General features: G+C 39.2%; 1 protein-coding gene across 3 annotated transcripts in view; it reads left to right on the top strand.

Moving 5' to 3' along the window:
- Positions 1–1,985: 1,985 nt before the first annotated feature.
- Positions 1,986–13,945, top strand: part of LOC105033222 (protein ENHANCED DISEASE RESISTANCE 2) — a 30,492-nt gene continuing 18,532 nt past the window's right edge. For 2 of the 3 annotated variants that reach the window (XM_073245408.1, XM_010907929.3), the window contains exons 1-3: positions 1,986–3,120; positions 3,396–3,470; positions 13,288–13,341. In XM_073245408.1, the coding sequence (XP_073101509.1) occupies positions 2,983–3,120; positions 3,396–3,470; positions 13,288–13,341 (267 nt within the window). In that variant the 5' untranslated portion in view covers positions 1,986–2,982. The remainder of the gene's footprint in view (positions 3,121–3,395; positions 3,471–13,287; positions 13,342–13,945) is intronic. The other variant, XM_073245407.1, reaches the window with a different exon arrangement.

Below are 13,945 nucleotides of genomic sequence, written 5' to 3'. Positions count from 1 at the left end.
TTTTCCTCATCCCACACTCTCTCTCCCCCCTTTCTCTTTGGCTCAACTCTCGATTTGATTATCATCATCCTTTCCTGATGCCATGATCGAGTTGTCGACAGTCCTGCTCAGCCATTGCCTAGCTGCCATTAGTCCTTCTCTCTTTCTCTCCCATCGTGCCCTCTCCCTCCCCTATGGGCCTCTCTCTCTCCCCCTTCCCTCCCTCCCTTCGAGCCCTTTCCCTTTTATTGGATCTATCCCCGTTAGAGATCATAATGGGTTGGGCATAGATCGGGTTGGTCCATACCCATACACATCTGCAAATAAAAAATCTATATCCATGTCAACCCTGTATCCATTTTGGATCGGATCGGATCGGATCAAATAGAGAATGGATCAGATCGGATTAGGTCAGATATATAAGAAGAGTTGGTCGGATCATATCAGATTAGATATATGTAAATAAATAAAATTATTATAATTTTGAAAGAAAATATATATGAAAGTTATATCGAGTCAGATTTGAATTGGGATATACCATTATTTATATCGGACTTGAACTTACTTTGGATATTTTTCTAGAACCCATATCTGCATCGGGTTTCAATCAGATCGGCTAAAACCCATCCATTCAGATTAGGTCAGATTGGATGTATGGCGAGCCGGCTAAAATTGCCACCGCTAATCCCCATTCCAGTCTTTCCCACCAGATAATGGCTGGTTGGGCCCCCTCCAGGCTAATCCTAGCGAGTTGGGTGGCCCATCTCCTCTTTTTTCTTCTCCCTCTCTCTCCTTACCTCTCTCTCTCACTCTTCCTCTTTCTCTCTCCCTTCTCTTTTTCTCTTCTCTCTCTTCCCTCTCTCTCAATTTTTCTATCTTCTCTCTCTCCCTCTCATTCCGACTAGACTTACAACCGATCATCATCGTCCTTCTTTCTTTCTTTCTTGGTGTTGTGATTCGATCATTGCCGCCCTTTAGATCGTTGGCCCATACTATTGGTTCTTCTCTCTTTCTCCCTTCCCTCTGGGCCCTCTGTCTTTCCCCACTGGCCCTCTCCCTCCCCTTCGGACCCTCTCCCCTCATCAGATTTATCCCATTTTGGTCTTCTCCTTTATTGATGGCCAGTCAAAACCCCTCTGGATGATCCAGTTTAAACTTTTCGATAGTTTACCTTTTTTCTAACACAGTTGGTGTAGTCGCAAGTTACATCGATGTTGAGTAGATGTCAGACCCTCCTAGGCTACAGATTAGGCTTTGGCCTTCATCTGTCCTTTTGAGATAAGTTGAGCCGATGATTTTTCTCCTTGATGATTTATCCTTTCAGTAGGGTGTATATTTTTATAAAGAGATATGGTCGCCATACTCCACTCGATGATGCAAAATAGATACTTCTAAATTTTGAAATTTGAATTTCAAAATTTGAAAAATATTTGAAAACTTTATGTTTAATTTTAAATTTTGATGAAATTTTAATAATTTTTTCTTATTTATTCCTCTTATATATCCTGCATTTTATTTTTTTTTTTTTTAAACAAAATTGGACAGTTTTTTTCTTTTTCATCGAAGAGTTAATCGACCTTTGTGTGAATAGAAATATTACTCAATTGAAATTTTTTTTTTTAATAAATTATAATGATTTATATATATGATTTTAAATAAATTTGGTGTACGATAAATATTTTATGACAATAAAAAACAAAAACGCGTATGAGAGAACCCTCACTCGTGAGGATATCCATTTTAGCGAAGGAAAAGTGCTTGATTGAAGAATCATTGAAATATTGACTTCTAACTTATGGCCAGCGCTGGGACTGTAACCGGATCCCATCAATGCTGGCGGTCTCTTCGGCAACTCGCGTGACGAAATTCAGATCACAACCATTAATCGGGTGATGTCCGCAAGTCTGCCATTCCAATTTCGCTCTTAGATAAGGGCAAATCCGTAAATATACGAAACGCAAGTGGCATCTAACCAAGACATTTTCTCCTTCGTTGCCCCTCTCTCCCAGCCTCGGCCACAGCCCATCGGGCATCGCTCATGGGCTCCCGCTTCAAGTAGCTTTGCTGTCGCCAGACGCCCTCTATCTTTCCCGCCACTCCTCCCCACTCCACCGCCGGCCGCCGGCTGCTGGCGTTCCCCTTCTCCCCTTCCGCCGCTATAAACCACCAATCTCATGCCCCACGCATTTATTAGTAATTAATATTTTCCATTCTTATTTTCACGCGGAAAAGTAAGAAAAAGGAAAACATGGAAAGAACGACGAGCGGAACACCGTTTCGTTGGTCTTCGCTTTTAAATTAAAGTCCGCATTCCTCCTTTTTTTTTTTTTTTTTTGTCGGTTCCCAACTCCTCCTCCCCCTTTTTTCTCGTTCGGCGATTGTCCCCGAAGCTCGCTTTCCCCAGCCTGGCGGATGCCGCCGGAGCCCATCGATCCTTCACTGGAGTTCGGTCGATCCGGTGTTCTTCGAATCTGGGTGGACTAGAAGTCCTAGATGCTCTGGATTCTCCGCGTCATTCTTGTTGGGATCGCGACCAAGAACTGTTCGTTTCGGTTTGTCTTGATTGAGGATTTTTTTAACCTTTTTTTTTTTGGCTGAATTTTGGTTGTCTCCGTAGCTGAGATTTGCTTTGGCCGGTGGACTGGCCGGAACCGATCGATCCCTTGCCGGAATTTGACCGGCGGGCGATCGGGACACTGGAGTGGTCGCCAGATTGTGAGAGGATTTGTTCGTTCTTGAGTCTCGCGGATCTGGGTTTATCTCGAGATTCGAAATTTGAGGTTCTTTGAATCCTCCGCCTTCTTTGTTTGTCTGGATCGAGTCTAAGAACGGTTGGATTTGCGTTGATCGTGGGATTGCATTAAATTTTGGTGGTTTGTTAGGGTTCGGGTGGTTCCTACAATCCCCTGGCCCGATCTGTAGCTCTATTTGTTTGGCGTTTTGGCTTATGCGGTAGAAATCTGTTGGAGGTTACGGGGGAGAGGGCTGAGGGAGAGAGGAAGGATGTCGAAGGTGGTCTACGAGGGATGGATGGTCCGGTATGGGCGGAGGAAGATTGGCCGCTCGTTCATCCACATGCGCTACTTTGTACTCGAGACCAGAGTTCTCGCCTACTACAAGAGGAAACCTCAGGATAACATGGTACGTAGAGATCTCCACTGCCTATCCCCCATATTTCTCGTTCTCTTCCTAAATTTTTGTTTGATTACTGTTGTCCTAGAAGTATCAAGTGATTAAGTTAGAGTTTATACCTCCTTCTATTTAGAGCTATCAGAAAGTCGAATTCTCCTTTAAAGTTGTTCTTTTTTTTTTTTTTTCAAGAAGTGGACTGCTTTTTAAAAAAAAAAAAAAGAAAAAAAGAAAAAAGAAAGAAGTGGACTGCTTAAGTCTCTTGACTTAGTCTCTGGAATATTTAGGTTCCTATCAAGACTCTTCTTGTCGATGGAAATTGCAGAGTGGAGGATAGGGGGCTCAAAATGCATCACGGACATGTAAGTCTTCCATCTTGTACGCAGAGAAGATCTGAGCTTTATGTTTAATATGTATCTTATTTCATATAAAAATCTTGTACTTATTATTAAGTTCACTTTTGCCACCAACCATGCCTCTTGTTCCCTTCTTATCATTTTTTTTATTAAAATAATTCTGTTTTGGTGCTATCAAAGTCATCTTGCGGAGTGCAGCAATCATAACTTCCACTTCCACGTGTGAGATCAAATGTCTTTTCAGTTGTCATTTGGTCTTTCTGATAGTATTGTGCTTAGATTTCAAATCATGTTTTCCAACCCAAATATCTAGGATAAGGTCGCTGATTTGGATTTTTGTAGTTTTTAATTGCTAGCAAAGGAATTCGGCAATCTCATAGTGATTTTCTGTAAAACCACTATGAGGTGAATTTTGCCCTTCATATAATGTAATTGTCCACCTTGGTCCTTAAAAGTAAAATTCATCAAACATATCTACTTCAAAACTTAAAAAAATATTAGGATACCAAGTTAAAGCAGATTCTTCAGCTTTATTCTCTCAAGCAGTATAGCTACCTGTATTCAAATGGTAATGTAATTCTCATAGTAAAATCATGGTGGAGGACATGGTTGTTGCTCATATCTGTTTTTCTTTTAATAAAGCATAAAGTTGTTGATTGCCAGCATCTATATTGCATATTCATCCACTTACAGTGTCCTACCAGCAAGTAAGGAGTTGGATTTTAGGAGTGAAAAAAAAAAAAGAAACAATTGCTATTTGATGATTTCTTATATCTTTAAAGTTATTCATCATCAAAGCCCACACTTCCCACCATGCTTGCTTTTGTTTCCACGAGATGTGAGAGCCCTTAATAGCTGGAATCCTTTGCCCAGGGTGCTGCATCTGCTGCAAAATATATTCGCATCTTGTCCTTTTCTGATTCTTAGGCATTTCCTTGCTATAAAGATTTTGATGGCTATGAAATATCCTCACCAAGGGTTTAGAAACTGGTTTATATTAGGTGAATTGGATCAGACCTGTTAGGAATCGACTCTGGGGTTGCACTCGCACCTTGGAACCAAAAGAACTGGGTGCAGCTTGGTGGGTACTGCCTCTACCCACCAGTGTGGATAGTTACAAGCCAACACTTGCTGATACTGCCTGGTGCTGTTTGGTATCCAGTCTAAAAAAAAGTGACTTTCCCACTTTTTTCTTTGTCTTCTGTGGTGGACTTTGTCAAGATGGCACTGGTCTATAAGTTAGATCAAAGATTGATTTTATGCAGACCTGACTATTTCTCAAGCACAATTCCACTTGGAATTATGGTGAAGAACTCCTTTTTCATTTTTGTTTTGCTACTAAAAAATTGGCCAAAATTCAAAAAAAAGAAAAATGTTGTCAAATTTTTGTTTCTTGGCTTGAATTCCGTGTATTCATTAGTGTCTTCAATGGTTTAATGCATTTATTATTCCAAATCATTATTTGAATATGCTTCATGAAGTAGTTTTGTTAAAATTGAAGCACCATTAAAAAAAAATACAGAAAATTGTGCCGAACCCTTAGCCTAATCTAATGCTTTTTTGAACCATAAAACTCACGAAATTCTAATGTCAATCCTCATGACAATAAAACAACGTAAAGAAACTGGATTCCTGTTGCAATGCCAAGTTACGAGAATGTATCATCTGTTATGCTATTATATCATTATTGTACTGATTGAATCTCCAAGTGGTACTAGCACTAGGCCCATAAGCACTCTAGGTGGAATTAGCATTGCACTTGAGGTGGAATTGAGTTGGATGTGCTTTACTTGTTTTTTTTTAAGTGTTTATGATTTTCTTTATCTTATGATTGATAAATAGAGTGTTTTCTTTAAACAATTATTATTTATTTAAATTCTTGCAAATCATTTGATGCTGGTCCCTAATTAAACCTATATTTTGGTTTTTTGAAGATGCTCTAGGACCTAAAAAGATATAAAACCATCAAAACTAGGAAAAAACAACCTTAAAAATTATGAAAAAACTGAAGAAATCACTAAATAAATTAGTTATTAATGTTGTTATCAGACCATTTTGGACTAGTACGTTTTGTGTTAGTACTTCTGTATTGACTCAACAGCTAAGTGGTATGGGGTCTAGGATTAGTATTTAAGATGTTGGTCTTGACTCTCGGGTTGGCTGATTTCCTTGTGGATATGTGCTATCTATTTAAGTTGCTATCACCACCAAGGAAATTCATAATTTCTAATATGTATATTAAAACTATTTATCAATTAATTTAGTGATGATGGATTGCGTGCTGCTTTTTAAATGGATTATAAGTAATTGGCCAAAAGCTATTGCTTTAAAACATCTCTCTTGTTTTTCTCAGAAAATATTAAGCTCTAAGTGTTTTTTGTTTAGGATTTCTGTTCCTCTCCCTTGCATAAATAGATTGCTCAGTTTTGTTAGCTGCAATTCTGGGCCCTGTGTTTAACAGGAGGCTTTAGATAATTTTCTAGGTTATTTTACTTAAATGAATATGCAAACTGACGCAGACATCTTATTTTTCCATCAAAGCGTGGCATAGGCTGCATCACAAACACTTTCTTTCTGATGTGCTAATGTTCTAGTTTCTTTAGAACTTATTACAACTAGTATTGTGCACATCCAAAACAGCTTGGTTATACAAAATGGAGATCTAGGTTGATATTTGATATTCAAGATAGCTTAGTAGCACTTCATATGTAGTGAAGATATGGATAGCATGGATGGTTTTTCTTTTTGATATGGTAGACGGTTATGATTTTGCATAAGAAGGGATATTAGTGAAGAAGGGTATTATAAGATGGGATTAGTGCTGCTATGTCAAGTTGCAAACTCGGTACCTGATCTAAACCTGATTCTGACTTGCTAATGAATGGGTTATCTATGGATCGAAAGTCAGATTCATTAAAAATTTTGGGTCAAGATGGGGATTGAGGCTTTTAGACCTAGCCTGACTTGGACTTGATTAATTATCTAGTTTACTTGTATGCATATATAGAATTAGTTTTATTTATATGTCCTTTAACTTTGTGAACTCTTGGCATATGAAACTTTGTTCTATAACTTAATATGATAGAAAGAAAAAGGATAATTATGTGTTAGACTAAAACATTTTTGGGTGCTTGTATTTAAGTGTATCTTTTCAATTTTTAGATACCAGTTGTTAACTATCAAGTGTTTGTTATTTGTGATTTAATTTTTTGTAGCATGCCAAGGTTCGCTGTACCGGTACCGGACGGCGTGCCGGTGCCGGATCGGTATGGTACGGTACCATACCGACACTAGGCGTACCGGTCCGGTACCGCTACATAATATTTTTTTCGATTTTCAATTTTTTTTTGGATTTTTGAAGTTAATAATTGATAAATACAACCTCAATATGGCATTATATTTCATATTATTGACATATTTGGGTTCAATTTGGAGTTAGGTTGCGGTACAAAGACTCTTGATCCAAAATTTCAAACATATATTTATTTACATTATATTTCAACTATGTCATCTTAAAACTAAAGAAAAAATATATAAAATACGTATTAAAATGTATCTAAATATTTAAGTACAAAGCGCAATAACTGATATACGAACCTTAAGATGTACTCTGCATTTAATTTCTTGTCGAGTGTCTGTGACGCTCGTAGATGTCTGGATCATCAACATAGTCTGAAGGGATATCAGTCAACCCTCTAGCCAAGCTGCACCGTACTTTCAAATATTCATCATCCCATAAGGCATCCTCTCTGGATTGTAAGATATTTCAGACCTCTCGCTAAAATTCTGACTCTGAGAAGTATCCTCGAGATGATGGTACGGTTGTGGAGGAGCCCATCCAAATATGCCATAGCAAAATTTGATCCGTAAGATGCTCCAGGCTGCATAGGGTAATAATCACTAGAAGATGATGTCTCGGATGCACCATATGCATATGGATCATAAGGTGGCTGTGGATAATAGGATCCATAATGCGAGGATGATCCAGATATATCCATGGACCCTACTCCATGTGCAAGATCGTCCGTAGTATATATATATATAATTAAAATATATGCAAGTATAACAAAACACGATCGTTTAATGATAATTAAAATAATTATATGTAATTTTAAAATAATTTTAATAATTATTTTAAAACTTATAAATTCAAAATAAATATGTTATATGCTTCAAATAATATTTTTAAATTAACTAAAATATAACACTATTTTTATATATTTTTTATTTTATAATTAAATTTTTAATTTAAATAATTAAAAAAAATAATTTTTTAATTTAAATAATTAAAAAAATAATTGTTTAATTTTAAATATTTGAAAAAAAATTTGAAATTAGATTTAAGTAGCTTGAATCATTCTAAATATGATTTCGAAACTCTATTTTTTTTCCTAAAATTTATTTTTTTTTAATTTTTAAATAAATAAATATTTAAAAATATTTAAAAAATATATAATTAACGAAAATTAATAATTTTGGTGTCATCGTGTAGATCTTCCAAAGATCTATCACATATAATTAAATCATACCAAAATCATAAGATTTTGGCATGATTTTCTCCTATTTTTATTTTACCTCATTTTTATCCTATTTTTAACAACAAAAATAAAAAAAATATTTACTAACAAAATAACAGATTATCTTACCTCCGGCCAAAGATCAGTCTCTTCTCAAATCACTCCAATTTCACAAAATTTTATCTTTTTTTTTAATTCTTTGGAGGTCTCAACGATTAAGTTGCCCACGGCTATGGGTGTTCTCCGAGAACTCTCAAAGAACACCGAAGGCCTGGTGCTTATTAAAGCACCAGGCCCTCCCCCCATGTGAAGTGGGCCATGCCCATTTCTCTCCCCCCTCCTTCCCTCCAACCATGTGAAAAGGCCCCCACCTTCCCCCCTCCCCCATGTGAAATGGTCTTCTGGGCGGTACGGTTCGGTTCATCCTGAATCGATGGCGAACGGAGTTATACCGCTCGGTTCCGGGCGGTATGGGCCCGAACCACACCGAACCGGATGGTTCGGTGCGGTTCGGAGTCGTTTTCCAAAAAACAGGCCCGAACCGGACCGGTAAGGGACTGGTCCGGCTCGGTACGCCCGTATCGGGCGGTTTGGCCCGGTACGGCAAACCTTGTATCATGCAATTGGGTGTTTTACTGGTGAAATTCTCAAAGTGTGGATGTTTTTAACATGGTTTATCATTCAAGATATATTGTTTGGTACCAATAAAACCCGGAGCCAAACCACACCAACCCAAACTTGTGCACATTAGGTAAGGTAAGAGTCTTAATATATCTTTGAGCCAGACTTGAAGACTCGATGGATCTTATGATACTTTTAATACCCAAATCTAGATCCAATGCAATCCTTCAAATGGTGAAGTACGGAATAGGATTTAAGCATGCAACCTTAATAGGTTGGGTCTTGGTTTTCTGAAACTTGGACCCGATCTGACCCTATAGCACCCATATATCTGATTATATATTCGCATAGATCTGATCATTAATGAAGTAATCTCACAAATATAGAGAGTTGACAGTGAGATGAGGGGCTGTTGTTGTTGGTTGTGGCTATGCATAGACCGTAGTGCCACTTGATAAAAAAAAGCTAAGAGAGAGGATGACTTAATCAAGAGAGTGTTGTTAGGTGTTATTATCATTTTTGTTACTCCAGAGATCTTTATGTGGATTGTTGGCTTTATGACAGCAGTGATCCCAAGGATATTGGTTTCTATATGATAATATTACCTTTATAGGAGGATGCTACATGGCTATGCCCTAGCTTCCCCTGCCTTTTCACCACACCCATTCATTGACCAGTGGTAGGTGGATTGATATTGGGCAACCTAAGTTGGAAATATATTAATCCAAAACTACCTTTATCATCTACCATGACAGATTATCCATGCCCTATGTCTGTCTTCACCCACACAACCCTCTGCATCCATATATTAGTGTACCATTTCTCTCCCCTTGTCCTGCCTTCCCCCCCGCCCCACAAAAAAAAAAAAAAAACAAAAAATCATGTTCAAAGACTGACATCCTATCTCCCATCTCTCCTTCTTATGTCCATGCCTAGTTTGATTTCTTTTCCATTTTTTCCCCTTTTTATAAGCTTTATGGTGGTGTTGACATAGAAATCCATCTCGAGATCAGATTTGACTGGAGTTGGGCGGCGACGGCAGGTAGGCGATGGTCGGACGCCGGCAGGACCTGCAAGAAAAATTTTTGACCAGAGGTGGCTCCGACTGAGATTCTTCGACGCTCAAGTCAGAAACCTGACAACAGAAGGGAAGGAGTGTAGAAGATTATGGTTGCATACCTTAGGAGGTCCCCTGTAGATCCTTTTTGTAAGTTGAAGTCGTGTAACCGTTCGGAGAAATCATAGGGCTGATTCAGACGCGACGTGGTGAGGCTTTCGATTGAGATTGATGGGATGGTTATTGCACCTACCTTTTCTGTTCCGGAATCAATTGGCGTGAGTGCTTTTGAATTTTGAAATAAGGTGCAGGTGGGATTGGCCCTGTCTCCTTAGCTGGAGGTTTGGCTTAATTCGATGGAAGAGGGTGCTGAGGAGAAGAAGTGGCTAAGTTGGATATTTCCCGACGGGATGAAGTCTGATGGGGATTGATGTATGTTTATGGCCAAAGTCAGAACTTGGCATGCTCAGGTATTCTGTCATCTGCTATCTGTGTTAGAGGCCAGTCGCCGTGGGGACAGGAGTAAATTTGATGTCGAAGTCATAAATGGCCGATCATAAGAATCCTGCTCAGGGTGATGGTTCGGGCTCCAGGATCATCATAGGTTGAAGCTAAGATTGGATTATACCATCACGTCTAACAGTCTATATCTAGCCATTGGCTCATGTTTTTGGCCCAAGGAGGAAATATCATGTTGGGGGTGATGTTGTACTGATCGAAGACATGAGACACATGAGGAAACTTCAGGCTCAGCCAATTTCTTCTGATTTATTTACTTTAGATCACTTTGGCCACCTCTTCGGTCACCGACCATTGATCCTAACTTCAGCCACCTGATTTCGGCCACCTATCCTGATTACCTGAATCGGAGAGATGTCCCTGCAGGCTATGTAGTCAGCCATCCTTGATCCCTCTACTGAACCTGACATGATTTGGGAATTTCGTGTCTCTTTCAAAATTCAAACAACATGACAACTAGCTGCAGGATAGATAAGAAAAAACAAACAAATCCCTTCAGATAAAGAAAGGATAACGGTCAAATCTCGTCCGATTAGTTAAGGCTAACCGTCTGATTCTCTTTTCTCTCACGGCTCTTCAGCCTCCACCCATAAATAAAGAGGGACCCTTCATATATGAAATCTCCTCTCTCCACTCGTTCGCTTCTGTTGCCGGATTTCTGACTTAAGCGTTGGAAAGTCCCCGCTGGAGCTACCTCCGATCAGGGATTTTTCTTGCAGATCCTGCCGCTGCCATCTGGCCATCGCCGATCTGCCGTCGCCACCCAACTCTAGTCAAATTTGACCTCGAGATAGATTTCTACGTCAATAGGTGGTATTGCCCCCTTATAGCATTAATGAGAAGAAACACAGGCTAGAGGTCTGAGTGGACAAGAGACCAAAGAAAGCACTTCAATAATCAAAACTAGAAGTTATTAAGTTCATTCCAAACTTGATTGCAATCAACAAGTATGCTAGCATTGGACCTTCCACAAAATAAAACAAGAGATATTCCAACAAAAACTAAAAGCAGAACATGCTCTTTTGCAACAAAGCACCTACAGTTATTAGTTATCATCAAATCAAAAAGCCCTATTTGTCTGTGGAAGCTCTCCACCTCTTTTTTCCACATCTCTCTTCCAATCTTTATGACAAGTAGTGTAGCACACCATTTATCTCATATTAAGGTCAACATAGAGATACATGAGCATTTGGTATATGTTCATGTTTGTTACACACCATGTTCCATCTGAAGAATGTGCTAAGTTGTAAGTTGTAGAAATAAGCCATTTGAAATGTTGAAAACTTGAACATTCTCCCTCAATCATGAGTTCCATAATGACTTTCTTTTAATTCTCCTTCCACTTGCACAACCTCATTCACTACCAGTAGCATTCCATGCTAGCTTAGTGGAAATTATGAGAGGCACATGTTGCAACCCTTTCAACCATGCTAGCCAAGAAGGTCACATGGCGATGCTTGCCAAAGATTTGAAACTCCATGCTTATGCCCCCCCCCCCCCACTCTCTCTCTCCATCCTTCTCTCCCTCTTTAACATACATGTATTTTGCCTAAAAAACTACCTGCTTAGCAACGTTTGTTTAGTTTTCCTCATACTCAATGTGACGGCTGGATGTGATTGAATGGTGTGAGAAGATAGATAAGGTTGGGTCCAGAGCAAGGTATGCTGACTTGGTACTAGATCCCGTGCTGGCTGACTGATGGTATCAGTCGGTATTCTCTCGTATGGAACTGTATGAGGTCCGAATTAACACAGAAATGAGGCAGAACTGGGGAGGAAAAGAGAGAGAGATTGGGAGGGAGGAAGGGAGGAAGGAAGGGAGGGAAAGGAAAGAAAGGTTGGTAAAGATGCCGGTGGCGGCTGCTAGAGGGCCGTTGAGGCCTTCGGGACTTTGTAGTCCTTCGTGAGAGGAGATTAGAGAGAGATATAGAGAAAGGGGGATGGAGATACATAAAGGAAGGGGAAGGTGGTGGGAAGCCCGGTAGAGGGATGCCAGATGGTTGCTGTGGCCATCGGATGGTCGAAATTGACCCTACAGATGCCGCGGGTTCAAAATAGGGGCTACCCACCCTTGTTCATCATCTTTTTTTCTTTTAACGTGATGCATAGTGAAGCTGGCAATGGATTTGCTGGCTTTATTATCTATTGCCAGCTTCACTGTGTATTGCATTAAAAAAAGGTGATGAATGTCGGGGGGCAGCGGCTGCCCCTGCTCTGAAGCTGTGGTGTCCGTTGCGTCGATTTCAGCCATCTGGTTCACCTCTCCGCCAACTTCTCCCTCCATATCTCTCTCTCCCCTATCTCTATCTCTCTTTCTAATCTGTTCTCGCGAAAGACTATGGAGTCCTAGCGGCCAGCCCTCTGGCGGCCTTGGTGGGCTATTGCCAGCCTTTCCCTCTCCTTTTCTCCCTTCCTCTCTCTCTCTCTTCCTCTCTTTCCTTCTCCATTGCTCCATTTTCACCGGCATTTCAAATCGAATGCCCCAACCACATTGGTGGGCCGCTGGTACGGTTGGGCATGCCCTGAACTATCTAGTTTGGCATTTTATGGTCTAGAGATTGGAAATGGGAGGGTAGTTTTAGGAATATAGACATATTTGTGTTATCTCTTATTCAAAACGGGATGAAGCTGGCTTAAACCAATTGGAAGGCATGGCAGTTCGGCATAGGATGTTTCAGCATTACTATGCCTTTACTTTTATACATTGAAACTGAATCTTAGTTCCTTCTCTTAAAAGCATATTTTTGATCTATCTTGGGGGCCATCGTTGGCTTTAGTTTATCTTGTCCTGGGACCCACTTTGTTGATGGGAATTGTAAAACATGATTGTTTGTTGAAGCATAATATGGGAATGTTAGCTTTTCTCCAGGTTTTAAACATTTAACCGGCACGCCACTGGGTATAAGATCATTTTATCTTATTTTATTCATTCTGACTTTAGATTAGTTACCACATATTCAGTCAATCATTTATACTTGAATCATGGTAATTTGGTCCTATATACATTGACTTTACCTATATTAACATCTTGCCTTTTGTGATCATACATATTGATTGATATTTGATATGTTTCATATCCTAATGTGCTGCCCTTCTGTTGTCTTGACAGACGGTTTATGTATTGTGTGTTTACAACAAAAAGGAGAAGTATCATCGAATAACGGTATGTGGTTAATGTTGCTCTTCTCCTTTTGCTCTTGTTTTTTTTTTTTTTTTTTGTTGATCTAGTAGTGGTATGCTATCAAAGTTCCATTCTTGTTTCGTTAATGCTATGAAATTATTTTGACTCTTAGGTATAGCTATTTCAAATGTGTATTGTTCAGCTATATAGACATATTCATCGATTGTATGGGCATAATATGTGAGGCCCATGACTTATAATTGAATATTGTGGAGTAATTCTTCTGTACATTTTCTGTCACTTGGCCTTCGGGCATATACTTCTTGAGCTTATGTTGTACCATAGTACCATGAGAGATCTTCCTAAGCTTAACCAAGTAGCAACTAAAACTTCTGATGCATATGTTTATTAATTTGGTGCCATTCTCCATTTTCTTGTTTCAATTTCATGGTAGTCATACTGTCAGCTCTTTTTGTCTAATGATTGTTCATTTATTGGTGACCTTGGCTGTTATTGTTTTGACTTGAAATCTAGGGATTTGACTTATTTCCCTGAAAATGTCTTAACCCTCTTTTTGGAATTCCATTAATTTACTGGAATCATGCAATTCAAACTCCTATTCTGAACATTTGTCATAAGGTCGATG

Source organism: Elaeis guineensis, chromosome 11, assembly GCF_000442705.2.
Source record: "Elaeis guineensis isolate ETL-2024a chromosome 11, EG11, whole genome shotgun sequence".
Classification (NCBI taxonomy): Eukaryota; Viridiplantae; Streptophyta; class Magnoliopsida; order Arecales; family Arecaceae; genus Elaeis; species Elaeis guineensis.
The sequence above is the reverse complement of the archived record's forward strand: the minus strand, read 5'-3'. Positions and strand labels throughout refer to the sequence as shown.